This window comes from Scyliorhinus canicula, chromosome 26 (genome assembly GCF_902713615.1).
Source record: "Scyliorhinus canicula chromosome 26, sScyCan1.1, whole genome shotgun sequence".
Lineage (NCBI taxonomy): Eukaryota > Metazoa > Chordata > Chondrichthyes > Carcharhiniformes > Scyliorhinidae > Scyliorhinus > Scyliorhinus canicula.
This window is the reverse complement of record NC_052171.1, coordinates 19,222,863-19,249,594: the sequence shown is the minus strand read 5'-3', so window position 1 is coordinate 19,249,594 and position 26,732 is coordinate 19,222,863. Positions and strand designations below refer to the sequence as shown.

Genomic DNA, 26,732 nt, shown 5'->3' with positions numbered 1-26,732 from the left:
CGAATTTTACATTTGCCCCAAAACAACAACAATTTTTAAATCACTCCGATATTCGTTCGAAGGGGACATTCCTCAGCACATGCAGAGGCCTGACGGACTGACACTACAACTGGTCCTTCGTTACACTCAGCCGATATGTGTGGTAAACTAGCAAGGCCTGGATTTTAGGCCCGATAAAATCGGACATCTTAAATTCAAAACTGGCCACTTTAAATCAAGCTGCAGTCAAAGGGAATTCGGACTTGACCAAAGTCAAATACACTCAGGACACGTCTGGACCCGCCGGGTCAATCACGTATCAGGAGATAATCGGTTCTATTGATCAGCACTCATTTACTTTGGGTTGCGCAGGTCGAGCCAGGCCTTTGGGCGCCAAGAGTTCCCGCCGTTACCTGATACGGCAACAGGTTACGTGCGAGCAACTCCACCGGAGATGGACACCTGGGGTCGGGTCCCAGTGTCCTGTCAAGCGGGCATCCTCCAACAATCCACTGGGAGTTGGGACTTCCTACAGAGGCCTCGTTGGCCAAAAGACAGACATCTGTATGGAGATTGTCCTTCGGTTAAACCCGGTTTGATTGTATACTTGTGGTGTCCTTTGCTCGCTAGTCAATGAAGACATTTGGGTGAAACATTTGATTAATTCACCGAAGGGGCACTTTGAAAACCAGCCAGTAAAATGCACTGATTCTCCTTCGCTTTGTGCTTGACTTAGCCGGAGTGAATGAAATGGCAAGGGCGTACGGACGCGATTGAGGCAGAAGCAGAGGTTAACGGAGAGCCATCGCTGTTCACTTGGCGCCACATTTTGATTCGGGCACAGAGGGAGGGAGGAGAGGGCGAGGCTGGTCAACAGGATGTGGAGGGTGGATGGGAGATAGTGCCGAAGGCAGGGTTGTTAAGGGAGAGGCAAAAGCCCCAGATGGGAGTTTGGGTTCGTGTCTTCCGGGGAAGGTGGTGGGGCAGCTGCGGAGGGCCAGGCGGGCAGTATACCAGCCCGGGGAGAAGGCGAGTCGGATGCTGGTCCATCAGCAATCAACAGCGACGGAGATTGGTGGAGTGAGGGACAAGAAGGGTAAGGTGGTGATGGACCCGGAGGGGGGTGAATGGCCTTTTATAGGAGGCTCGATGAGTCGGAGCCCCTGATGGGGTTAAGAGGGGATGTGGCTGGATGGGTTGGACAAGGTTGAGGAGGGGCGGGTTCAGGACCTGGGGCCCCGATTGGGCCGAGGGAACGTAGGGGGCGATGCAGGCGGGGAAGGCCCCAGGTCCAGATGGGTTGCCCGGAGAGTTTTATAAGATGTTTGGGGCGGAGCTAGGGCCACTGCAGGTGAGGAGGTACAATGAGGGGAGGGAGAGGGCAGAACTCCCCCCCAACATTGTCGCAAGCTTCCATCTCCAATTCTAAAAGGACAAGGACCCAGGACATTCTAGGTCAGGGGTGGGCAAACTACGGCCCGCCAAAGGTCTTTATGCGGCCCACCAAGTCATTTAAAAAAAAAAAAAATTTTTTTAAAAAAGTTTTTCTTTAAATTTTTAATTATTTTTTTCAAGGTTAATGGGGGGGGGGGGGCTGTTGGGTTACTTACTGGTATAGGGTGGATACGTTGACTTGAGTAGGGTGATCATTGCTCGGCACAACATCGAGGGCCGAAGGGCCTGTTCTATGCTGTACTGTTCTATGTTCTATATGAGGCGCCCAGAATCATAACCGGGTAAAGTAATTATTTTACTTAATATACTATGCGGCCCTTTAAAATTGTGAATTTCTGAATGTGGCCCTTGCACGGAAAAGTTTGCCCACCCCTGTTCTAGGTCCTACTGCCCGATAGCGTTATTGAATATCGATGCCAAGCATAGGCAAAGGTGCTGGCATCGCAGATTGAGTACTGGGGTGATCGGAGAGGATCAGGCAGGTTTTGTGAAGGGAAGGCAGCTGTTGGCAAACATGCAGAGGTTATATAATCTTATTGTGATGCCCTCGCAAGGGCAGGAGGGTGGGATAGTGGTGGCGATGGACGCGGAAACGGCTTCTGACCGGGCGGAGTGGGCACATCTGTTGGCGGTGCTGGGACGGTTTGGATTCGGACTGAGGTTTGGAGATTGGGTCTGGCTGCTCTACAAGGCGTCGGTGGCGAGCGTGCGGTTGAACCGAGTGAGCTTGGGGTACTTTGGGCTTCACTGCGCGACAACGTATGGGTGCCCACTCTCCCCAATGTTGCTTGCCTTGTTGGCAATGGCGCTGAGGGATTGATCGCGCAGTGTGGGGGGGGGGGGGGGGGGGGGAGACTTGGCAGGGTTGGTGGAGGGGATAAAGGGGGAGTTTAAGAGGAGGGATGTTTGGCCGCTCTCGTTGTCTGGGAAGGTACAGAGTGAAAATGACGGTGTTGCCCAGGCTTGTTAGTATTTAAGAACCTCCCCATCTTTGTCCCAGGGTCTGGGTGGACGGGGAGAGCCCGTTTCAGTGGACTCTTGGCACAGGGTCAAGGGCGGGGGGGGGGGGGGGGGCTGGTGTTATCGAATTGGGTAACTTATTGTGTGGCAAATACTGCGATGGCGAGGGAATGGGCTGTGGAGGAGGGTGGTCTGGAGGTGGCATCATGTAAGGAGGGTATTGTTGTTGGCACCGTTGCCATTCTCACTGGCCAGGTACTCTGCCAGCCCAGTGGTGGTGTTGGCTTTAAGGGTGTGGGGGCTGTGTCGGCAGCACTTGGGGTCGGAGGGTACGTCGCTGTGGGGGCCGATCTGTGACAACCAGAGGTTTGTGTCGGCGGGGGCTGGATGCGAAGCGCTGGAAAGCGGGGCTCGAGTACGTCAGGGTCCGGTTTATAGGGGGCAAGCTGGTTTAGCACTGGGCTAAATCGCAGGCTTTGAAAGCAGACCCAGGCAGGCCAGCAGCACGGTTCAATTCCTGTACCAGCCTCCCCGAACAGGAGCCGGACTGTGACGACTAGGGGCTTTTCACAGTACCTTCATTTGAAGCCTATTAGTGACAATAAGCGATTTTGAAACAGGGTTCGAGTAATTCAGGGTCCTGTTTATAGGGGGCACGGAGGAATGTGCTCGTTGTCCACGGGGAATGGTTTTAGGTACCTGCAGATTTGGGATTTCAGGAGACGTCATTCCCGGGACTGCTCCCTCCCCCAGGCTGCAGGACAAGCTGCTATTGGAGGATGAGATCGGGGGCGGGGTGGGCGTTGGGATATTGATACGGAATTGATGGTGAGCGGCCTTGCTGGAGGCTGTTTGGCACAAATCGAAGACGCTGGGACGTGGCCGAAGCCTTGCGGAGGGTGAACGTGGCCTCGTCGTAAGAGAGGTTAAGCCCCCCCCCCCCCCAATCCTCTCCTCCATTTTGAAAGACAGACCATTTTGAAAGACAGACCCGCGGGAGGTCGCACAGAAACGTTTTATTTCTGCCATTTCCCCATTGGTTTACAAAAAGGCAATTCGACGTCGGGACAACATATTTACAGAGAATATCTACAAAAACGTTTGAAAAAGGACAGGGAGAGAGGTGCCTGTGAAAAAGAGGAACGTTGTAACGGAGGCACGGCCAGCGAACAGCGTTTTCACGCGAGTTCCGGAACCATCTCCAGCCTCAACCACATCTGTCCGAGGCTCAGTCTCCACCAGGTGGTCTTAAGAGGTCTCCTCGTCTTCAATCTTGGGTGCCAAGTAATATTTGATGTGACCCATGTCAGCTATCTTGTATTCGACCACTAGAAAGACAACAATCAAACCGTGAGCACGGGTAGAACAGGACAACGGACCAATAATAATCACTCAAAACTCTCCCAGCTGCTCCGGCGCCCCCTAATGTCTGGAGTCCGTTATCACACAGCCAATATACGAGTCAGTTTATACACGGCCAGTTGACAATGACCAGACTATTTAGTCCCGCCGATGGAAGGGAGGTCAGGGCACCTGCTCCACTTCCGGGTCACGCCATTGGCATCTTGCAACAACCACCCACCCGAGGGGTCAGATGGGGTCTTGGTTCAAGGCTCATCGAAGAGAGCATTCACCTCCCACAGCACCGCACTCCGCTCCCTCAGTACTGCTTTGGGAGTGTCATGTCACACACATCTCTGGCCTGGGACTTGAACCAATCAACCTTCGAACTTGGGAGGTCCCTGTGCTGCCCAATGAGTCACACTGAGGGACCTGGTGGCTCTCGTGTTGGCCAACTCAACCCAAGCAACCGTTTCACATCTCACAGGGAGGCGGACTATCTGGATAGCTCAAACTAAGGGACAGTAAAGGCACTGTGGGCCGAATGGCCTCCTGCTGCGTTTTATTGTACTTTAACTGGGCACCAATAGCCAACAGGGAGCGAGGCGGGTGGAAGAACAAAGGGTTCATGGAAACACTGCGCCCAGAATTCCAGACTGCATGGTCAACGTAACACGTACCCAGAGGGATATCGGCAGACATGCTGAGCGTGACGGTGGGGGAGAGGGGAGTCGCTTTGGTGAAGAAGTTCAGGTACCGCAGGGCAAAGGTCAGCTGCACAGGCTCGTTCATCTCGATGGTCACCTGAGGAAAGAAGCAAGGTATTAGTTTGCTGAGGTGCTTCATCAGCTGTGGGCATGCTGCAGACACGCTCACCAAGGACATCCACCCTGACTCGCTCACATACACACACTCCCAGAGACAGGCCACTGAAACAAGGACGCATTCTCAGGCAATGCCTCGCATCCGTTGCCTTGCCAAACTGCAGACTCTGGCAGTCCACTAACACAAGCTGGAAGCTCGCCCTATCGCTGCGTCTCTCAACGTCACAGGGATTTGGAATGATGTAGTGAGGGTCCCGTGAACGGAGTGCCTCGTCCGACCATTTCAGGGAATGGGGGGCAGTTCAGCCAACCACGTTGCTGTGTGTGGGTCTGGAGACACATGGGAGGCCAGACTGGGCAAGGGCAGCAGATTTCCTTCCCTAAAAGGACATGAATGAACCAGCTGGGTTTTCCCCCCCAAAGCAAGAATTGATGACAAGTTTCAGGGTCACCGTTACCGAGCATGGTTTTGTATCAATTGATTCTCACCAAATGAATTTAAATTCCACTAACTGCAGCGTTGGGATTTCAAAGCCATGTCCCCCAGAGCTGGACTCCTGGCCCAGGGGTCACTGTCACTGTGTCCCCGAGTGTCAGCTATGGGACCAGAAGTTAACTTTCGCTTTCCACCTCCACTGGTGCAGGTGACGTGGGGTATCACACGGGGCAGAGCTCTGCACGCAGGTATCGCGGTTCGCCACGCCGCCCTTCCACCACCCAGCCCGCGACAGGATCGATGGGCACTCACAGCTTCCTCCTCCTTGTCCACGTTACTGGTCTGGGACAGCTTGACGTTGCCCGTTCCCAGCTCGCCACTGGCGGAGAACTTCACCCCATCCTTGGCACAGGAGATGACCACGGCGTCGCCAATCTGGCTCAGGTCACGGCAGATCCGGGCAAATTCGCCAGAGGGCATCTTCACCACACAGCTGTACTCTTGCTCCTGAACAGCACAGAGAACAAAGGCGGTCACTCAGATTGGGCAGGACAGGGGTTTTTTTTTTTATTTAAATAATTTTTATTGGAATTTTTTACAGAAAATATAAAAATAACAAGTATAGCAACAGGCAATAATATGCAACTAACAGCCCCATAACACCCACCATTCCCCCCATACCGTAACATCACATGTATCACACTCCCCCAACCCCCCCCCAACAAGAGAACTTAACCATAAATTAAAATTAAATAAATCAAATTTAAATAAAATAAGCAAACATAATCAACGTCCCCCCCCGGGTTGCTGCTGCTACTGTCCCCGTACCCTATCGTTGAGCCAGAAAGTCGAGGAAAGGCTGCCACCGCCTAAAGAACCCTTGTACCGATCCTCTCGGGGCGAATTTAACCTTCTCAAGCTTAATGAAGCCCGCCATGTCATTGATCCAGGTCTCCACGCTTGGGGGCCTCGCATCCTTCCACTGTAGCAAAATCCTTCGCCGGGCTACTAGGGACGCAAAGGCCAGGACCCCGGCCTCTTTCGCCTCCTGCACTCCCGGCTCTACCCCAACCCCAAAGATCGCGAGTTCCCATCCTGGCTTGACCCTGGATCCCACCACCCATGACACCGTCCTCGCCACCCCCTTCCAGAACTCCTCCAGCGCCGGGCATGCCCAGAACATATGGGCATGGTTTGCTGGACTCTCCAAGCACCCGACACACCTATCTTCACCCCCAAAGAACCTACTCATCCTCGTCCCAGTCATGTGGGCCCGGTGCAGCACCTTGAATTGGAAGGACAGGGTTAAACGTAGGCTGCATTACTAACCATACACATATTATATATACAGTTGTGAAGGTTCAACCCGGGCGAAAAGCAACCCCAACAATTTTTTGACTTTAAAATGCTTCCATGTAAAATTCGACCTAGGTTTTTGAAGGATCAAAGTGTAGAGATTTCAGAGGCAAAGTACAATCCTGGAGCGGTCAATGATTTGATTCAATTGTCAATATAGAAATATTCGTGAATACCACCAAGTAAAGGCTGAGAATATTTCTGCATCTAACTCCGAGAAATAAAGGTCAGTGATTAAAAACAAGGTAGCACGGTGGTGCAGTCGGTTAGCACTGCTGCCTCGCGGCGCCGAGGCCCCAGGTTCGATCCCGGCTCAGGGTCACTGTCCGTGTGGAGTTTGCACGTTCTCCCCGTGTCTGCGTGGGTTTCGCCCCCACAACCCAAAGATGTGCAGGGTAGGTGGATTGGCCATGCTAAATTGCCCCGTAGTTGGAAATAATGAATTGGGTACTCAAACCTAAATAAAAACAAGGGGTGGCCCATCGAGTGCCCAGAGTCACTGGCTCTCTCTTCCTCAAAGGGCAGCGGAAGCAGAGTCTCAATGAATATTTTCAAGGCAGAGCCTTGATTAACAAGGGGGTGAAAGGTTAACAAGGGGGTGAAAGGTTAACAGGGGGGGTGAAAGGTTAACAGGGGGCAGCAGGAATGTGGAGTTCAGGTTCCAATCAGATTCGCCATGATCTTATTCAATGGCGGACCAGCTCAGAGGGGCCGAATGGCCCACTCCTGCTCCAAGGCTTTGTGTTTAACTTTTGTTAAAATCAGGTTGCGTGCGATACAGTCAGTGTTGTTGGTTTATCCCCCCACTCCCTTCCACTGCAGTGGGGTCTGCTCTGGGCTCGAATCAAACCGTTAATCCCAAAATTGGCCAAAATCTGGCTGAAAGGTGCGAATTTCACACAGGTTGGCATGGGCGGTGTCGCCATCGCTCCACGCCAGTGGCCAACGCGCTCAAACCCGCTTACCGGTATTCCAAGCTGTTCGACATCCAAGTCCATGAGCTTCATCTCGTAATCGGAGACTTTCTCCTGATCTAGAACAAAAGACACAAGTCAGCTGAACATTCCGCAGCGACTCCAGAACATTCCACACCGACTCCACCAACACACGGGGTGACCGTTAGTGGCCACCGCTGCCGTGTTCTGGGCAGGTCTCAGGACTCCCAACAAGATCTCTCGTGCATGAAGCAGAATTGAATCAGAGGCTACACGAGCCAGGGAATGCTCCCATTCGAGCAAAGAAGCTCGGGGACACCAACACTGATGCCCAAGTCGAGTTGAGGGAGGGAAGAGTGTTGGCAATGACAAGGGGGAGATGAGTCTCAATTTTAACAACACGACGGATTCCAATGTTCCGGAAGTACATTGAACAGTGATTCACAGGGGGGGGAAAAAATGGGATAAATACTTGGGAGGGGAAACATGGAGAAGGCTATTGGAAAAGCACAGGCAAGTGAACAATTTGAATAGCTGTCGAATAGCTGATCCAGGCACAATATGTCAAACCGTGAGCTGCAAAATTCGACAACAATGCACACAGATTGATCAGTGTGCTATTTCTCATCTATTTTTCTAGTTAATGGTGGGGCGTTGGGGAGAGTTACAGAACAAAGATCTGGAGGTACAGGTTCATAGCTCCTTGAAAGTGCAGTGACAGGTGGACAGGGTGCTAAAGAAGGCATTCGGCGTGCGAGGTCTCATTGGTCAGAACATCGAATACAGGAGTTGGGACGTCTTGCTGAAATTGCGCAAGACATTAGTTTGGCCACACTTGGAATACTGTGTATAGTTCTGGTCACCCCATTATAGAAAGGATATTATTAAACTAGAAAGAGTGCAGAAAGGATTTACGAGGACGTTACCGGGACTTCATGGTCTGAGTTATAAGGAGAAGCTGGGACTTTTTCCCCTGGAGCTCAGGAGGCTTAAGAGTGATCTTATTGAGGCCTATAAAATAATGAGGGGCTTAGATCAGGTCGATAGTCAAGAGATTTCAGGTGAGAGATACAAAAGGGTTCAGAGCGACAATTTTTTGAGAGGACGGTGTCTGGAACAAGCTGCCAGAGGCAGTAGTAGTGGTGGGTACAATTTTGTCTTTTTCAAGGCGTTTAGACAGTTATATAGGTAAGATGGTAATTGAGGGATATGGGCCAAATGCGGGCAATTGGGACTAGCTCAGTGATAGAAACTGGGCAGCATATAGACCATAGAACAGTACAGCACAGAACCTTCGGCCCTCATGGACAGGTTGGGCTGAACGGCCTGATTCCATACTGTAAACCTCCATGACTCTTTTTCTAGTCATTGACAATGACGAGTAGTTTTGGTTACCCCAGTGTAAAATGTAGTAAAATGTAGTACAGCTTGGGACAGCTGATAAACAGTGCTGAACTTAATCCACTTCACCTTCACACTGCCGGCGCCACAGTTAATACAGGCCCCCCGGATACTCACTCTGCGATTCAAACACCAGAGCCAGCGTGTCGGCATTGTCCTCGGCTCGCAGTGTGATGATGTCATCGTTACCAGCGCATTTGAGAATTTTGGACATGCTGTGGACAGGAAGCAAGAGTAGAATGAATCACTGAAACTGTCCAACCCAATGTCCCAGTAAATTAACTGTAACTGTAACTGTATGTTGGACAGGCAGGTTTGGTTTCATTCTGTACTGGGATTAGATAGAGCACCTCGAAGGAGATCAAAGGACATGGGGGGGTGGGGGTGAGGCTACGGAGTTGGATATTCAGCTATGGTATTGGATCATAGCTGGAGTTGGATATTCAGTGGGCAGCACGGTAGCATGGTGGTTAGCATAAATGCTTCACAGCTCCAGGGTCCCAGGTTCGATTCCCGGCTGGGTCACTGTCTGTGCGGAGTCTGCACGTCCTCCCCGTGTGCGCGTGGGTTTCCACCGGGTGCTCCGGTTTCCTCCCAGAGTCCAAAGATGCGCGGGTTAGATGGATTGGCCATGCTAAATTGCCCGTAGTGTTCTAAAAAGATTAAAGGGGGGGGGGGGGGGGGGGGGTTGTTGGGTTACGGTATAGGGTGGATACGTGGGTTTGAGTAGGGTGATCATTGCTCGGCACAACATCGAGGGCCGAAGGGCCTGTTCTGTGCTGTTCTATGATCACAACAAATGGCGGAGCGGGCTCAATGGGCCGATTGACCTCCTCCCAGGTGATTGCTCCACTCTGGCTGGAGTTGGGGGGGGGGGGGGGGGGGGAAAGAGGGGTTAACACCAGGGGGTAGGGAGCTGGGAGAGTGGCACAGGGGGTAGGGAGCTGCAAGGGCAGAGAGAACGGGGGGGGGGGGTGAACACCAGAGGGGTAGGGAGCTGGGAGAGTGGCACCAGGGGGTAGGGGGTGATCCCAGGGGGTAGGAGGTGATCCCAGGGGGTAGGGGTGATCCCAGGGGGTAGGGGGTGATCCCAGGGGGTAGGGGGTGATCCCAGGGGGTAGGGGGTGATCCCAGGGGGTAGGAGGTGATACAATACTGGCACTGGAGAGTGAATTACCCCCCCCCCCCCCCCCCCAGTTTCAGGCAAGCTCAGGTACAGGGCTGCCTCAATGTGAAAGCAGGGAGTTAAAGCACAGGGTTGGGGGGGGGGGGGGGGGATTGCACTGCCTTCAGCCCAGCCGCGGGAGAGCGGCGGGCGGGAACCCCGCCTGCTCCTGTTTGAATGAATACGCGACTTCCCGCCAACTCCGGCCCCAGTCCTTTCGCGCGCTAATGACGTCAGGGCTGGGCCGCTGGCGCCTTTTTGTAACAAATAAACTGGGGGGAGAAGCAGAAATAACAGATCAGGGCAGGAAACCCCCTCTGCCCCTGGGTGTGTGAATGTCTCTGTAACAAAGCTACACACCCAATTCTCAACATTTAACACAAACTCATTCAAAGGTCCGAAATATCTCCAGCATTTGCAGCAAGACACACATCTTAAAAAATAAACTTTTTAGCCATGATTGATTTGGGGTCTGTCTCATTTTACTGTTATTTAATTTATGGTCCATAAATTTTTATTTCAATCATTGGGGTCTAACTTTACTGGAATTAACGTTATATTTTTGCAATGCTTTATTTAGGATGTGTCTCATTTTCACTGGCATTAAATTCATGCTCCACAATGTTTTGCTTGCAATTATTTATTTGGGAGTATGTCGAATTTCTCTGGAATTAAATTCATGCTCCATGCTTCTTTTTCTGCAATGCTTGATTTGGGGGGTTTAGGTCTCATTTCACTGGAATGAACGGTGCAGATTGAGGACAGTCTTGCTGGGCAGGGTGTGTGCATCCCCCCCCCCCCTTACCTGCTCAGGTTGACCCCCATGGCCAGGTTTCGGTCACAGCGGTAGGTGTCGAAGCCATCGCTGCGGAGGGTGAGCTGGACCAGGGAGACGTGGGAACTGTCCATGGACTGCAAACTGATGCCGGTAGAGCTGATGTCCCAACAGGCCTCGGTGATCAGATCCTTCAGGGCCTCCAGCACCTTCTTCAGGATACTGCCCTGCACCAAGCGAGCCTCGAACATCTTGCCGATCGGTTGCACAAACAGCAAGAAATGAAAAAGCACAAAGAACCGGGACGGTTATCTGGGGCTTTGTAACAAAACCCGACAGCAGAGCAGGGAAATGCAATAGGGAGAGAGAGAGAGCACAGGCTGCAAGCACCTCTCCAGCACTCACTCAGCAATGAGAAGGCCTCCAATTCTCTCACTTCCTCATATAACCTCATGCAAATCAGCCTTGCCATATATGGCAAGGGCGCCAAACTCTGCTCCTGCCGCTTTCAAATCACATCCTGCAGACATCTGGCTGTCTTTTTGCAAGCCTTGGCTGCAAAGTGTGTGTGTTGCATTGCAATATATACTCTGGCAGGCTGGAGTTTCACATTGTTGTACCCACCTCCAATTTGTCACATTTGGAATTTAGCTCCCCACTCACCACTTGCCAATTTACCACCTCTTTCTTCTAAATGTGCAATTTTCTTTCGGGCACGTTCCTGCATCGTGTTCAAACAGTTTTGCATTTTTTGGATGGGATTTGGCACCATTTTCCACAGAGCCATAGAATCCTTACGGTGCAGGAGGCCAAAGATGTGCAGGTTAGGTGGATTGGCCACGCTAAATTTGGATTTGTTTATTATAGAACATAGAACAGTACAGCACAGAACAGGCCCTTCGGCCCTCGATGTTGTGCCGAGCAATGATCATCCCACTCAAACCCACGTATCCACCCTATACCCGTAACCTAACAACCCCCCCTTAACCTTACTTTTTAGGACACTACGGGCAATTTAGCATGGCCAATCCACCTAACCCGCACATCTTTGGACTGTGGGAGGAAACCGGAGCACCCGGAGGAAACCCACGCACACACGGGGAGGACGTGCAGACTCCGCACAGACAGTGACCCAGCCGGGAATCAAACCTGGGACCCTGGAGCTGTGAAGCATTTATGCTAACCACCATGCTACCGTGCTGCCCATGTATACCTTGTCATGTGTACCGAGGTACAGTGAAAAGTATTTTTCTGCGAGCAGCTCAACAGATCATTAAGTACATGGGAAGAAAAGGAAATTGCCCTCAGTGTCCAAAAAAGGTTGGGTGGGGTTACGGGGATCGGGTGGAAGTGTGGGCCGGTTCAATGGGCCGAATGGCCTCCTTCTACACTGTAAATTCAGCCCACAGAGTGCACCGACCCTTCAGAAAGAGCACTCCACCAAATGCCTCCTCTCCCCCCCCCCCCCCCCCAATCCCGCCTGACACACATCTTTGGACACGGAGGGGTAATTTACCCGGGTCAATCCACATGATTCCTCTGGCACGGCACTGCTGTCTCCCGGAGACGGTGATGGTGGTGCTTCCACACTGTCAGCGATGAAGCAATTTCCATTCCGTGGCAGTCACACGGCGGTGAAATATATTTGGAGAAAGCCATTCAGCCCCTCCAACTCGTTGCGTCATTCAATTTCATCAGGACTGATCGGCATCTTAACTCCATTAACAGCTCCAGTGGCCCAGGTTCGATTCCGGCTTGGGTCACTGTCTGTGCGGAGTATGCACATCCTCCCCGTGTGTGCGTGGGTTTCTTCCTGGTGCTCCGGTTTCCTCCCACAGTCCAAAGATGTGCAGGTTAGGTGGATTATATAGAATATAGAACATTACAGCGCAGTACAGGCCCTTCGACCCTCGATGTTGCGCCGACTGTGAAACCACTCTAAAGCCTGGCCATGATAAATTGCCCTTAGTGTCCAAAATTGCCCTTAGTGTTGGGTGAGGTTACTGGGTTATGGGGATAGGGTGGAGGTGTTGACCTTGGGTAGGGTGCTCTTTCCATGAGCCGGTGCAGACTCGATGGGCCGAATGGCCTAATTCTGCACTGTAAATTCTATGATTAACTCCGCTGGCCCACAACTCTCAATATTGAGTGAAAGTCACAAGCGCACCTGATCTACTCCTGCTCATTCTTGTGAGGAACTGCTGCAAGAGAGAAACGGCTCAAATTTAAAGTGCAGGTTGGATGGATTGGCCATGCTTAAATTGCCCTTAGTGTCCAAAACAAAGATTAGGTGGGGTTGAAGTAGATAGCTCTTTCCGAGGGCCGATACAGACTCGATGGGCCAAATGGCCTCCTGTAAATTCTATGATTGCGTGCTAATTGTTTCGATGAGCACTTGAAAGTCCATAGCATAACAGGCCACGCACCAGGTACTGGGGGATTAGAATAGAATTAGAAGTGCTTGATGGCTGGCACTCTTACCGTGCTGTAAAGAAGGGCCTCTTAACCATGCTGTTAAAAAAAACTCTGCCAAGCTATTGCACAAGGGACGTGGTGGTGGCAGAGGCTCCAATTTCCTTTCAAACCATGCTGTTGGAAAATGGGATAGTGCCAGCACAAACACAATGGGCCGAAGGGCCATCTCTTTCAGTTGCTGTAAAACTCTGCAGCTACCCTAATGATCTAGTTATGCATTTTAAATGCACCTCGCAGGTCCGGGATTCGAATTCGGAATCTCCGGCTCAAAGGCCGACGCTCTCCCCGCTACGCCACAGGCTGCGGCGCTCCGTGAGCCGAGCTGTTGTGGAGGAGTCTTTGCTGCTGCGGTGGTGACGACGGCGGCGGTGACGGTGACGGCGGCGCCTCCTGGCGGCCGGAGGAGCGGCGCCGGGGACATCTCGCGTGGGGAGGGCGGCGGAGACGACTGAGCGTCAAGCGGCCGTTGCTGAGCGGCGGCGGGGAACCGGAGCGTCTCCCCTCTCACTGACCCCCGGTGTCCGGCCCCGTCCCAGCGCGGGGAGCAGGAGGAAGAGCGGCCGCCATGACCGAGCTGAGGCGCCGCGGCCGCGAGGAGGAGTCGCTGGACGAGCGGGTGAGGGAGAGAGGGGGTCGGCCAAACCTGGCCCAGCACAGCGCCTTTAATTAAAGGGAGGGGGGATTTTGGGGGAGGGGAGGGGAGGGGGTGATTTTGGGGGAGGGGAGGGGAGGGGAGGGGGTGATTTTGGGGGAGGGGAGGGGGTGATTTTGGGGGAGGGGAGGGGGTGATTTTGGGGGAGGGGAGGGGAGGGGGTGATTTTGGGGGAGGGGAGGGGGGGGGGTGATTTTGGGGGAGGGGAGGGGGAGGGGGTGATTTTGGGGAGGGGGGAGGGGAGGGGTGATTTTGGGGGAGGGGAGGGGAGGGGGTGATTTTGGGGGAGGGGAGGGGAGGGGGTGATTTGGGGGAGGGGAGGGGAGGGGAGGGGGTGATTTTGGGGGAGGGGAGGGGGTGATTTTGGGGGAGGGGAGGGGAGGGGGATTTTGGGGGAGGGGAGGGGAGGGGGTGATTTTGGGGGAGGGGAGGGGAGGGGGTGATTTTGGGGGAGGGGAGGGGGTGATTTTGGGGGAGGGGAGGGGAGGGGGTGATTTTGGGGGAGGGGAGGGGTGATTTTGGGGGAGGGGAGGGGAGGGGGTGATTTTGGGGGAGGGGAGGGGAGGGGGTGATTTTGGGGGAGGGGAGGGGGTGGGGAGGGGGTGATTTTGGGGGAGGGGAGGGGGTGATTTTGGGGGAGGGGAGGGGGTGATTTTGGGGGAGGGGAGGGGGTGATTTGGGGGAGGGGAGGGGGGGATTTTGGGGGGGGGGGAGGGGTTGATTTGGGGGAGGGCGGGGAGGGTGATTTGGGGGAGAGGGCGGGGAAAGGGGGGGATTTTGGGGGAGGGGTAATTTGGGGAACTGGACGGAGAGGCGTGTTGGGGGTGTGGTCATTTTGGGAATTGTGGGGGAGTGGGAGGGGATTATTTCAGGGAGGTCTCGGGCCCCCCCCCCCCCCCCCCCCCCCCCCCCCCCCCCCCACCACCCCTACCCCCCCCCCCCCCCCCCCCCCCCCCCCCCCCCCCCCCCCCCCCGTGTGCTGCAATCCATGCCAGACAAAACATCATCACGCACTCTCCACCCCCCCCCCCCCAAACCTCGGGGCTGGTTCAGCCCAGTGGGCTAAATCACTGGCTTGGAGTGCAGAACAAGGCAGCAAGCGCCTGGTTCACTTCCTGGACCAGCTTTATCACTAACAGGCTGCCCCAGCATGTGGCGACTAGGGGCTTTTCACAGTAACTTCATTGAAGCCGACTTGTGACAAGTGATTTCCCCCGATTCCAGTCCCCCCGATTCCAGTCCCCCCGATTCCAGTCCCCCCGATTCCAGTCCCCCCTCACAAATACATCACTCTTCTCCCCCCCCCCCGACACATTCACACACCCCAAACCCCAGGCGGTACAGCCATACCTCAGCCACCCCTGTGATCCAGCCCCTGGATCCTGGAATGGCCTTGGCCACCCACTGTCTGACAATGTGAGATCGCCCATGCCATCCAATATGGACGCCTTCAGAGGTATCTGGAAATTTGTCTGGTGGGCCGAGGTGTGTATCTGGGACGTGCCTGGGCAGACGGAGGCGTTGGTCAATTTCAGGAATTGAACTTGTCACACGTCGGTTGCAGTGTGGAAGGTTTAATTTGTTTGAGAGTTGTCTCAGGTCTTGAGCAAAGTGTTGTGCTACCGTTCCCTTGTGAATTTAGATTTGTGGCCCGCCCCCACAAGTAGGAACATCCTCTTGCCGTCTGCCCAGTTAAGTTGATTAACAACCTGATCGACATCTGATGGGTCACCTCGGTCTTTTCTTTGAGAGTGGCGAGCTCCACCCTGATCAGTTTGTCTTTCAGAAATGTGTTCCCTCTCGACTGTGGTCTCGTTCTTCGACTATACGGAGATCAGAACAGTGCACAGAACCTTCGGTCCAGAAACTCTAACCCTAAATCACCTGCTTATCAGTTTGTCCCTCTGGAAACAAAACAACCTCCTTTATTCTTTGTGCATCTGTCTCCTCGGTCCTCTTCCATTCCATCTCGACGCTGAATTTCCAAGTTCGGGTGGTCATGCGTGAGCGGCTGTCTGTCACAAGACTGTGTCTGGACATGATGTCATCTTTTTAAATTGTTGGATGATGTGTCATTGTGCTGTGTCTGCTACCTGTCCACCTTTGGGAAAATCTCCCACGTCCTCTTTGGCCGAAATGTTCAGCCCGTTGAAAGAATCCCAGCACTATTTTCTTGTAACCATTCTCTTGCCTGTTCTCATTACGCTCTCTGCTCTGTTTCTTTAGTCAGCCACATCCTAATTCAAAATTGATTGGTTGCTCTTTTAAAAAACGAGATGAATCCCATGCAGTGAGCATCAATCCGAGTCTAGGTTTCCAATCCCCCCCCCCTCTTCGCCGTCTGCGTTCCGCTGAATAGGAACTCAGAAAGAATCCAGCCTTGATGAATTTCAGTCATCTGCTTTTGAAGAGAATCTCTTTAGTTTTTTTTTTCTCCATTTTGAACACTGGCCAGTTGGAAAAGAAAATTGCATTCAGACCCAATTAAAGGGGGATTTGGATCGTTAATTAAAATGTTAATTGACTATCCGTTGTTCCAAAGAGACGTGTGACGGAGCTGGGTTCAGCCTGACGGCCGATGGTGCACAGCAGTGTGAAAGAAGAGGCAAGCTGCGCCGTTTCTTCACCTTGCTGGGATCAGGATGGCAGTCTCCAACTTTTCCGACAAAACAAACTGCAGGAGGCAAGAAGACGAAGATGAAACGAGAGCAGGCTAAATTCCGAGATTGTTCACACCAGGCCTGTATCCCATTGAGTGTTGATGTTGACGGGCTGCAAATGAGAGCACAGTCTGATGGGGGGGGGGAGGGGGGGGGGGGAGAGAAACTGTTTCCTTTGGCAAGGCGAATCTCCCACTTTGATGCAGGGGTAAGGTCAGGAACCACCTCTTCACGCAGAGGGTTGTGGAGATCTGCAAGTCTTTCCCACAGTTGGATGTCAAGGCTGGAGCTCAATTGAAAATTGCGGACGGGGATTGCTCGATCTTTTGCAGGTTCGGGCAATGTACGAAGTAAGTGGATCGAATTGACCGGCACAGCAAGGGGGTGAATGGACCGTCTCCTGTGACATTATTCCATTCCTTTGTCACCACTGTTTGATGGAGTGTGTGGGATTGGGTACCATTTATTCGGATGTTTCAGGAGACCATTCCTCTGGTCAGTCATGAATCATCGGGGAAGGATGAGTTCAGAGTGACTAACAGGACAACGTTTTTAATTACATAGAACATAGAACAGTACAGCACAGAACAGGCCCTCGATGTTGTGCCGAGCAATGATCACCCTACCCAAACCCACGTATCCACCCCATACCCGTAACCCAACAACCCCCCCTTACCTTACTTTTTTTTTAAGGACACTACGGGCAATTTAGCATGGCCAATCCACCTAACCGGCACATCTTTGGACTGTGGGAGGAAACCGGAGCACCCGGAGGAAACCCACGCAGACACGGGGAGGACGTGCAGACTCCGCACAGACAGTGACCCAACCGGGAATCGAACCTGGGACCCTGGAGCTGTGACGCATTTATGCTAACCACTATGCTACCGTGCTGCCCGAGCTAATTGCACGAGCTAAATGTGGAGTCCTCCCAAGATTTCAGCGTCGAGTGTCTGGTACGCGCCAAACTTGTACGTCTGTCCTGTACGAACAGCCCTTTGCAAGGATGGTTTCTATTTTTTTTTTTCCACCCCAGCCCAGGTCAGACGGAGATTTTGTTTTGCCTTGTGTACAGAATGAGAAGTGAATCTTGGGGGAAACTGAGGTTAAGGCAGAGAGCTGCTACCTTCCCGTTGTTTGAAAGCTTGGGAAGTAATCAGTGGTGCTGATAATTGCGTTGAGGTGACAGTGCGCTTTGTGTGACACAGCAGCCGACTGAGAGTTAATAACAGACACGGTGGCTGACTATGACAAGACCTGACTTGTCAAGGAGCAGGAACAGCAGGACGGGCTGAACCGATCATTCACAGATCACCCAGAGGGTGTGTTTACGGAGGGTGGGGAGAGTTTGTGGAAGAGGTGTGGCTAAACCGGTTTTCCAGATTGATCTTGGGAGTGTGTGGAAGGGGCTCCTCGAACACGCACCCCATCTCATTCAGGTTGGCTCAATCACCCGTTGAGCATTCACTGGGGATAATTCCCCTTCTCCTCATAACAGTACCCTTTAACCTCCACCACGGGAGACAGCTGTGGTCTTGCTTTAAGTTCGGCAGCACTCCCCCAGCACCAGAGGGCCAGTTTAGATTCTTGGCTCTGGCGTGGGTGGGACTTGAACCCACAATCCGCTGACTCGGTCAGTCTGAGCTGACTGAAGCGTGGGATTGGGGAACATCACATTTTCACCTTCTGCTTAGACAGCTGACCGCTGTCTCTGCTGGCCATGGGCTGGGGGCGAGATCGCATTTAGCTCTCGCACCCTACATTGCCCGAAAACTTGCTAAGGGTCACCCGACTCGCTGGCTGGCCTGGGTGGGAGGGTGTAAGTCAGGAAACTGCAGGATCTCGTCTATCAACAACAGGCTTGCATTCTGCACAGTCATCGTACCGTAATCGAACACTGAACAGACATTAAATGGAGAGGAAATGATGGGCTCAATTTCTGACTGAATTATCTGACCGAGTGTTTTGCGTAATTATCATCTGCTTTCTCCCCATGCATGATTTACTTTCCTCATCTTTTTCTCTGAAACAACAGGGGAACAGTATTCAGAATACGCACCAAATCATGTTGGCCCTCATGTTGTTGCTTGAAGTTGACCAGAAAAGCTTGCGTCCTCTTCCGTTTGGGGATTGAGCAGTCTCGCTGTCGGCAGTACAGCGTGAGGCCGGACACTGCCCAGCCGTGATCTACTGCCACCTGACGTTGCTGGGATTCAGCCGGCTTGTGTGGAATTGCCAAGCAGGCAGCGGAAACGCTGGTTGGGAGGCAGAGGAGAAACATCACTTTCTCCTGAGTTAGCCCCCCCTGAGGTGCTAAAACACCCCAATCTGGCAGGGAGCCATGGGGCGTTATCCGGGAGGGTCCGCTGATTGCGGCAGCTTTGTGAGAGCTTTCGGGAGGAGAGAGAGAGAGAGGTTGTGAGGCTTCGTCAGTTCCAAAGCTGAAGCACTGACCTCTCCACACTCGCGGGTTCATTTTGAATATCCATGTGTTGTCCCCTGAATTTCTGTGGTGCCTCGTTTCTTCGGGAATCTTTCATAAGCCCCCGACGGAAATGTGTTGGGTCGGCACTGCGATCGCTAACTGGCACTGGACACAGTTGAGAGGCACGGGGAGGTCACCGCAGAGGTTTCCCTGCCTTGTCACAAACTTCTGAAATACCCGTGTTGTCCGCATGACAGCCGTGACTGACAGGCACACGCGACAGGTCATTGTGCCCCAGGGACTGGCTGCCAGAGGTTCACTTCATGCTCAATGCCCCTTGTTGGAGAGTGTCACTGTCTGGACTTTGGATGAGGAAAACCCAATCTTGGCTGTGACACTGTCCACCATTCCAAACCGCCTGTTGACTGACGCTGACCGTGGACACACAGCGCTCAGGTCACAATGCTATTGGCGAGATGGCATGCCCAGCCTGAATCTGTTGCCTTATCTCCTGCGGCAAGGGCGATCTGTATCCCTTCCTCAACTGATTTCACCGGTGGTTGTTGGGTCTTGTCAGTTCTTGGCCTCGTCCCAGTCAGAATACAAGTCAGGTAATTGTTACCGATCTGGGCAGGCGCGAGATCAGTGCAGGAGGCAGGAACAGCAGGCTGGTGCGCAATGCAGGGAGTGCGCAATGCAGGGAGTGCGCAATGCAGGGAGTGCGCAATGCAGGGAGTGCGCAATGCAGGGAACGTCAAGCTCCTCCTGAATGGATAGTTGGCCGTGATGTGGAGATGCCGGCGTTGAGCACAGTCAGAAGTCTGGCAACACCAGGTTAAAGCCCAACAGGTTAGGGGCAACACGGTAGCATGGTGGTTAGCATAAATGCTTCACAGCTCCAGGGTCCCAGGTTCGGTTCCCAGCTGGGTCACTGTCTGTGCGGAGTCTGCACGTCCTCCCCGTGTGTGCGTGGGTTTCCTCCGGGTGCTCCGGTTTCCTCCCACAGTCCAAAGATGTGCGGGTTAGGTGGATTGGCCATGCTAAATTGCCCGTAGTGTCCTAAAAAAGTAAGGTTGGGGGGGGGGGGGGGGGTTGTTGGGTTACGGGTATAGGGTGGATACGTGGGTTTGAGTAGGGCGATCATTGCTCGGCACAACATCGAGGGCCGAAGGGCCTGTTCTGTGCTGTACTGTTCTATGTTCTAGGTTTGTTTCAAATCACTAGCTTTCGGAGCACTGCTCCTTCCTCGGCTGAATCCTGATAGTTGGCAGTGGTGGTATACAATGTGAAGCTGCTCAGGAACTCGCCTGCCTCTTCACTTGGCAGCTCAGTACCCGCCCCTCCTGACTCACAGTTCTCCCACACACACGCTGTTAGACCACAAACTACTGTTTCCCTTCAGAACCGGAGGTCATTTCAACTTCAAATGTTGCAAGAGAACACAGGTTTATTTTACTGCGCGGCTGCTGATGTACAGTTGAGAGCCACGTCCTGCCTCAGCAGCCCCAAACAGACAAGTTGACCAGCTTGATGCGACCCTTGTCAGTGTGTGTTGCGAATTTAGTCTCCGCTGAAGTTCCGCACCCGTTTGAAATGTTGACTTTCTGTGACTTCCCTTTGTTTAAAGTACAGCCATCTTGAATGTTCACGTGTTCGAGCTGCCCTCTAACGGCTGCTTGAAGTCAACCTGTTGTCTGTTATCCCTTCAGATATGAACATGCGAAGTAGGAGCAGGGATCAGACCACTCGGCCCCTCGAGCGTGCCCCGCCATTCAATACGATCATGTCTGATTGTAACCTATCCCCGATAAACGTTCACCCCCTGGATCATCCATCTACCTCTGCCTTAAAAATATTCACTGTCTTCTGAGGAAGAGTGTTTAAAAGACTCACTCGCCCCCCCCCCAGGCAGAACAAAAATTCTCTGCATTTCATCTTAAATGGGCGATCACTTATTTTTAAACAGTGACATTCTCCCCCTACCCAAATTCTAGATTCTCCCACAACAGGTCGCATCCTCTCCACATCCACTCTGTCAATACCCCTCAGGATGTGGAATGTCTATTCATGGCCATGCACAGATTCTTTTTCCCCTGTACCTCGGTCCCTGGTGCCGAGGATTAGTTTTCCATACACTCCAGCCAACGCACCTTCAACCAGATCAGACCAACAAACTTCATTTGTATCTGTCAGCTGTGGGATCTTCTTGGAAGCTGCCCGTGGTCAAGAGGTAAACTTGCATTTTGACAGACAAGTCACGCTCCCAGTGAGACTGGTCCCTTGATAACTGGCAGTCTTCATAAAGAGAACCACTGTACATTTCATACATTAACAACCACTTGGATATGAATGAAAAAGCCCAGCAGTGTTATGAGCATCAGAGAGTAAACGTGAGTGGGGCGCCCGTCAGCAGAAACATTCACCTTGTTCTGTCCCGTGCGACCTGACTCCGAGCGATTCAGCTTTTTAATTAACCCACATTGCTTTTATTTGGTTTGTGCGCAGGAATCGGAGCCGACAACGTCTGGAAACGAGGCGAAACACGACTCTGGAAATCTGGAACCTGCTTCTGTGGATAATACTCCCGAGGTGCTGAACAAGGCTCTCTCAGGCCTTTCTTCAAGGTGCAGTAGTCCCAGCAGTGAAACTATTTCCATCCTGACTCGGGGTGTGGGGCACATGGCCGTCGGTTGCTGACACTCTGTTTTGTATCGAACTCGAAACAATCTGGAGTTGGTGCGGGGGGAATACGATTCACCGACTCATCTGACCAGATCGGACGCAGCACTTATTTTAGGAAGATGGAAAAGGGTTACTTTGCATTCTAACCACTGAGTAATACTAGGCCAAGTGTAAAATGGGAGTAGCGTGGCGTTTTCGTCCAGTGAATTTGGAATTACCCTGCCATTTGACAGGCCAAAGATTGAGTGGCGAACTTCTGCAAACTACAGTGCTTTTCATAAATCAAATGGCGCACAGAGGGAACCGTTCAGCCTTTGACAGAGCTCCCAGCGAGTGCACCCTCCTGCACACACACTGCATTCCTAATTTCCCTTTTTAATGTACAGTCTCACACTCTGCATGGCCGCGACACTTGATAAACCTGTCTGGGGTCCAGGCAGTGGTTGTCTGCACACTTTGGCCTGGCCACGTGAGGCACTGGGGCGGGGAGGGTCGGACTCTTGTGCAGGCTGGGAGGGAAAGCCGCTTTTGTTTCAAAGGAGATTCTATTTGGGGATGCAGTGATTGATAATAAACTCTGATCGGAAAACTGTGTGCGTTATTTCAACAAAAATGAACAGGGATAACAAGTTCATTAAGGGTACACAGACAGGATCCCAGCAAGTGGAATTTCAGCCTCCTCCCCATCCCGGTGTCTGTGTTAAGGCAGTGGGAAAGCTCCCTCATTCTTATTTAAATCGTGCTGGGCAATCTTTCGGGTCAACCTGGGAGAGTTTACTTCAGTTGAATGAGCTACGACGTACAACCGATCCAGACGAGCTGGTGCATGGTTTCTGTTGCACACACAATTCTCCTCCTGCCCAACTTTAGCAAACCCTATCAAGATAATTCCTTCCTGCCTCATCTTTATCAAGTTTCCACTGAAATGCATCTGTGCAAAAGTGAATTCCACATTCTAATCACTATCTGGCTAAAGGAAGTTTCTGCTCCATTCCGACTCGATTATCTTGTTTTAATGGCCTCTACTTTTTGTCCTCTCCACATCCACCCCATCTAGACCCCTTCAGATCTTCCAGAGACCATAACTCCAATACGATTTTGCATCTTGCTCTGCCTGTGTCGTCTCTCTGTCCTCAATATGATTTGGTGACCATATTATTGCGCTGTGCCCCGAACGTGGCCTAACCGACGTTCAGAACAAGTTTAAGTTAGAACATAGAGTGCAGAAGGAGGGCATTAGGCCCATCGAGTCTGCACCAACCTTCTTCAGCCCTCACTGCCACCCTATCCCCATAACCCAATAAACCCTCTTAACCGATTTTGGACACACAAGGGCAATTTATCATGGCCAGTCCACCTAACCCGCACATCTTTGGACTGTGGGAGGAAACCGGAGCACCCGGAGGAAACCCACGCACACACGGGGAGGACGTGCAGACTCCGCACAGACAGTGACCCAGCGGGGAATCGAACCTGGGACCCTGGCGCTGTCAGGCCACAGTGCTAGCCACCTATGCTACCGTGCTGCCCCACTTGTCCTCTTTTGCAATCCTATACCTCCAGAAACAAAGCCGAGTGTTTTATTTGCTCCCAGTGCGACCTGTTAAACCTCGGGGTAGTTTGCCCGTATGGAATTGGGTACCGGTCCCATTCAGGAGGTGTTAAACAGCCGCCAGTGCAGCAAGCACCTGCATTGTGGACACACCGGAGTCTGGAAGGGACTGGGGGGGATGGGGGCAGACACTGGTGGTGGCATCAGACTGTGCAACCCATGGGCTTGTGAGGAGGGAAGAGTGCTTTCCCTTGAGCCAAGCTGATATTACGGTGGGTAGGGGGGAATCTCGTGGCGATAAAGGGAAGAGAAGTGAGCGCCTGTGATTTTGCCATTGTAAAGCTAATTTTTCTCTCTCTGTTGACAGATGGAAGAACTGGTGGGTTCGCGGAATCCTCACGTTGGCCATGATCAGTTTCTTCTTCCTCATCATCTATCTAGGCCCCATGGTTCTAATGATGATAGTACGTGACCCTGTACTTTATTCTCCCCGCTTTGTGCTCTTTCTCAATGAAACCCGATTGCTTGGAGTTATGTTTAGTCTCGGGAGCACCCGCTTGTTGCTGTTTATTCCCCAACCTCCCTATTGGCGATTTACAGAAATGCTTTGGTGCCTTGAACCTCGTTTGCCATTTGCACCCCCAAATAATACTTTCATTTCGATCTGTCTCTCAGGACTCCACACATCACTGGGCAGTCAATGAGCTATGATCGAAGTGCGGCCGCTGTTGTAAAGTGACCACATGTTTTCAGGCAATCACTCCCGACATAGCTCTTTGAATAGTGCCTGGGAATCCTTCACGTCCAAGTGGAAGATGGGACAGATGCTGGAATCTAAAACAAAAACTGGAAACGCTGAACAAAAGTCTCAGCGGGTCTGACAGCACCTGTGGAGAGAGAGAGAGAGAGAGAGGACGGAGCTAACGTTTCGAGTCTGGATGATTCTTCGTCAGATCGGAAAGAGAAAATGCTGGAAGGGCCTCGCCTGATTCTGACGAAGAGTCACCCAGACTCGAAACGTTGGCTCCGCCCTCTCTCCACAGGGGCTGTCAGATCTGCTGAGCATTTTCTGTGTTTGTGAACGAGAAGACTGGCTGGTGATGGTACTTCCAAACAAGCACTGTCACCCTGACAGTGTGTTGGCATTGGCGGTAAACTCTGAACGCCGGGACCCGACAGGCAGGCCCCTGAACAAAAGCTCGGGGCTTTGACTGCGGAAAGAATCACATTTGAGCCGCTCTGACCCACTGGGCGTGTTCCCGTAGACGCGGACACAATCGTGACTCACTGAATAATGTCCAGGAGCAGAAATCCTGACTTGTGTCTGTCCCTCACCAGCCCACATGCACCATGTGTGATTGGGACATATCAGGGCAACACGTCGGCTTTAACACAGGCAGTGTGTTTAAATTCTAGGCCATTGGGTATGCAGAAGTGCAAAGGCCTTTACTGCAAGGTTATAGAACATAGAACAGTACAGCACAGAACAGGCCCTTTGGCCCTTGATGTTGTGCCGAACAATGATCACCCCACTTAAACCCACGTAACCCGTATACCCATAACCCAACAATCCCCCCATTAACCTTACACTACGGGCAATTTAGCATGGCCAATCCACCTAACCCGCACATCTTTGGACTGTGGGAGGAAACCGGAGCACCCGGAGGAAACCCACGCACACACGGGGAGGACGTGCAGACTCCGCACAGACAGTGACCCAGCCGGGAATCGAACCTGGGACCCTGGAGCTGTGAAGCATTGATGCTAACCACCATGCTACCGTGAGGCCCTTATAATGGAGCTAGATATTTTGGGCCAGGATGGAGTCAGTGAAGTGGGAAGGGAGTGAAGATTCCCACGCAAATAATAAAATCCTGCAAACAGCTGTTCCCACAACACATGCTTTTCCAAAATCTGTTTCCGAGTAAAAAAAATACTGTGTCAAAGTACTGGAACCCCACAAATGTGTACTTCCATAATTTAAATTAAAAAAAAATCTATGTCCTGGATCAAACTTTATCAGATTTTTGTTTGAAAGAAAAATATTGGTACAAGGACAGTCGGTAAACAATGAAGTCATGGTAAAACCATCCAGTCCTCAATAAGTCAGCAGCAAATGTACACAAACACCAGGCAGCACTGTGTGGCAGTGATTGGACTTGGCAGTCTGACATCTACACAGTGCTTTGTGCCTCGAGTAAAATGCAAGGAAGAAAATTCAGCTGGGAACAGCGCTGTGCCGTTGTTAAAATGCAGTGGTGTCGCTTACTTGGGGCGCGGTTTTGAGGTAGTTCGCTCTGGTATTATTAATGAGTTACTGTCGCCATGAAAGTCGTGGACAGAAGGGTTTGATCTGCAGGAAGCTGGGACACGTTGATAGCACACAATGCCATTTCCAAGCTTCTAAACCCAGAGTTCAGTCAGTGATCCTGTGCACTCCTTGAATTGGGATTTAAAATGATCCCACGACTGGGTAAAATATTAATACAATGGAATTCAAGGATGCTGTGGGAAGTCTTCACAACACCGTTGTCACCAAAGTATCTCCCTGTACCCAAGAGATCTCCAGACGTCTATCTCATTCAAAATATACCCACTGTTGCGCTGAATTTCGACGCTCAAATGCAGTAGCCATCAGGATTGGACACGGAATTACAAAGCGCAGATCATCAATTTGTTGTTTTTCTCTTTCCGCTCCTAGGTTATGGGTGTTCAGATCAAATGCTTTCACGAAATTATTCTCATTGGATACAGCGTTTACCATTCCTACCATCTGCCATGGTTCCGGACCCTGAGCTGGTGAGCACACGACAGACGTTTGAGCACAGACACGGGAAGAAAAGTGCAGTTGGAAAGCCTGACTGTAAAATCAAACCCCCCTCCCAGCGTCACAAAATTAGAATAGGAATGCATTCAGTCCCTTTGGGCTTGGTATTCCACCCCAGCGCCGCCTCCCAACCACGTCACTTGTTCTCAGGAAACCGAGGACACCACGCCCAGGCTGGGAGATTACGTTCAAACATTCAGCCCCCAGCCTGACCCAGTGAAGAACGTGCAGAATCTGCAGCAGCCGATTAACCGGGAGGACATAAGAAAGGGGAGGCCAAGGGCAGCACGGTGGCCTAGTGGTTAGCACAACCGCCTCACGGCGCTGAGGTCCCAGGTTCGATCCCGGCTCTGGGTCACTGTCCATATGGAGTTTGCACATTCTCCCCGTGTCTGCGTGGGTTTCGCCCCCACAACCCAAAAATGTGCAGAGTAGGTGGATTGGCCGCGCTAAATTGCCCCTTAATTGGAAAAAATAATTGGGTAATCTAAATTTTAAAAAAAAAGAAGAGAAAGGGGAGGCCATTCAGTCCCTCTAACCCGTTCTGTCACTCCATAAGATCATGGCTGACCTGATCATGGCTTTAACTCCACATTTCTCCTCCCTCGTCAATCAAAAATCTGTAACTCAACCTCCAATTTATTTAGTGACGCAGTGGGTATTACCTGCTGTGGGGGGGGGGGGCGAATTCCTCTCGGAGTTCGCCTTTCGGTGAGTTCACCTCTCATTCTCCTAAACTCGAGAGTAGTGGGAGTAGAAATATCACATTGGTGTTTAAACCTGAGGAGAGAGTCCTGATCTGGTCCCCTGGACAGAGCTGGGACTGTGTTTA

General features: G+C 52.1%; 2 protein-coding genes across 2 annotated transcripts in view; one reads left to right on the top strand and one right to left on the bottom strand.

Moving 5' to 3' along the window:
* Positions 1 to 3,393: 3,393 nt before the first annotated feature.
* pcna (proliferating cell nuclear antigen) lies at positions 3,394 to 11,121 on the bottom strand. The gene is made up of 6 exons (XM_038785554.1): positions 10,658 to 11,121; positions 8,805 to 8,902; positions 7,317 to 7,384; positions 5,308 to 5,502; positions 4,416 to 4,539; positions 3,394 to 3,722 (listed from the first exon to the last, which is right to left on the bottom strand). The coding sequence occupies exons 1-6, from the start codon at positions 10,876 to 10,878 to the stop codon at positions 3,643 to 3,645; spliced, it is 786 nt and encodes a 261-aa protein (XP_038641482.1). The 5' UTR covers positions 10,879 to 11,121; the 3' UTR covers positions 3,394 to 3,642.
* A 2,389-nt stretch (positions 11,122 to 13,510) lies between these two features.
* cds2 (CDP-diacylglycerol synthase (phosphatidate cytidylyltransferase) 2) overlaps positions 13,511 to 26,732 on the top strand; it is a 35,221-nt gene continuing 21,999 nt past the window's right edge. The window contains exons 1-4 of the mRNA XM_038785552.1: positions 13,511 to 13,718; positions 21,345 to 21,463; positions 23,441 to 23,537; positions 25,775 to 25,872. Coding sequence (XP_038641480.1) covers positions 13,668 to 13,718; positions 21,345 to 21,463; positions 23,441 to 23,537; positions 25,775 to 25,872 — 365 coding nt within the window. The 5' untranslated portion in view covers positions 13,511 to 13,667. The remainder of the gene's footprint in view (positions 13,719 to 21,344; positions 21,464 to 23,440; positions 23,538 to 25,774; positions 25,873 to 26,732) is intronic.

Coding starts and splice junctions, on each gene's coding strand:
- pcna (XM_038785554.1), bottom strand. CDS start 10,878: ATGTTCGAGGCTCGCTTGGTGCAGGGCAGTATCCTGAAGAAGGTGCTG. Junction 5,503..7,316: donor TCGAACAGCTTGGAATACCG/GTAAGCGGGTTT, acceptor TGTGCTGTTCAG/GAGCAAGAGTACAGCTGTGT. Junction 4,540..5,307: donor TGGACAAGGAGGAGGAAGCT/GTGAGTGCCCAT, acceptor TTCTTTCCTCAG/GTGACCATCGAGATGAACGA.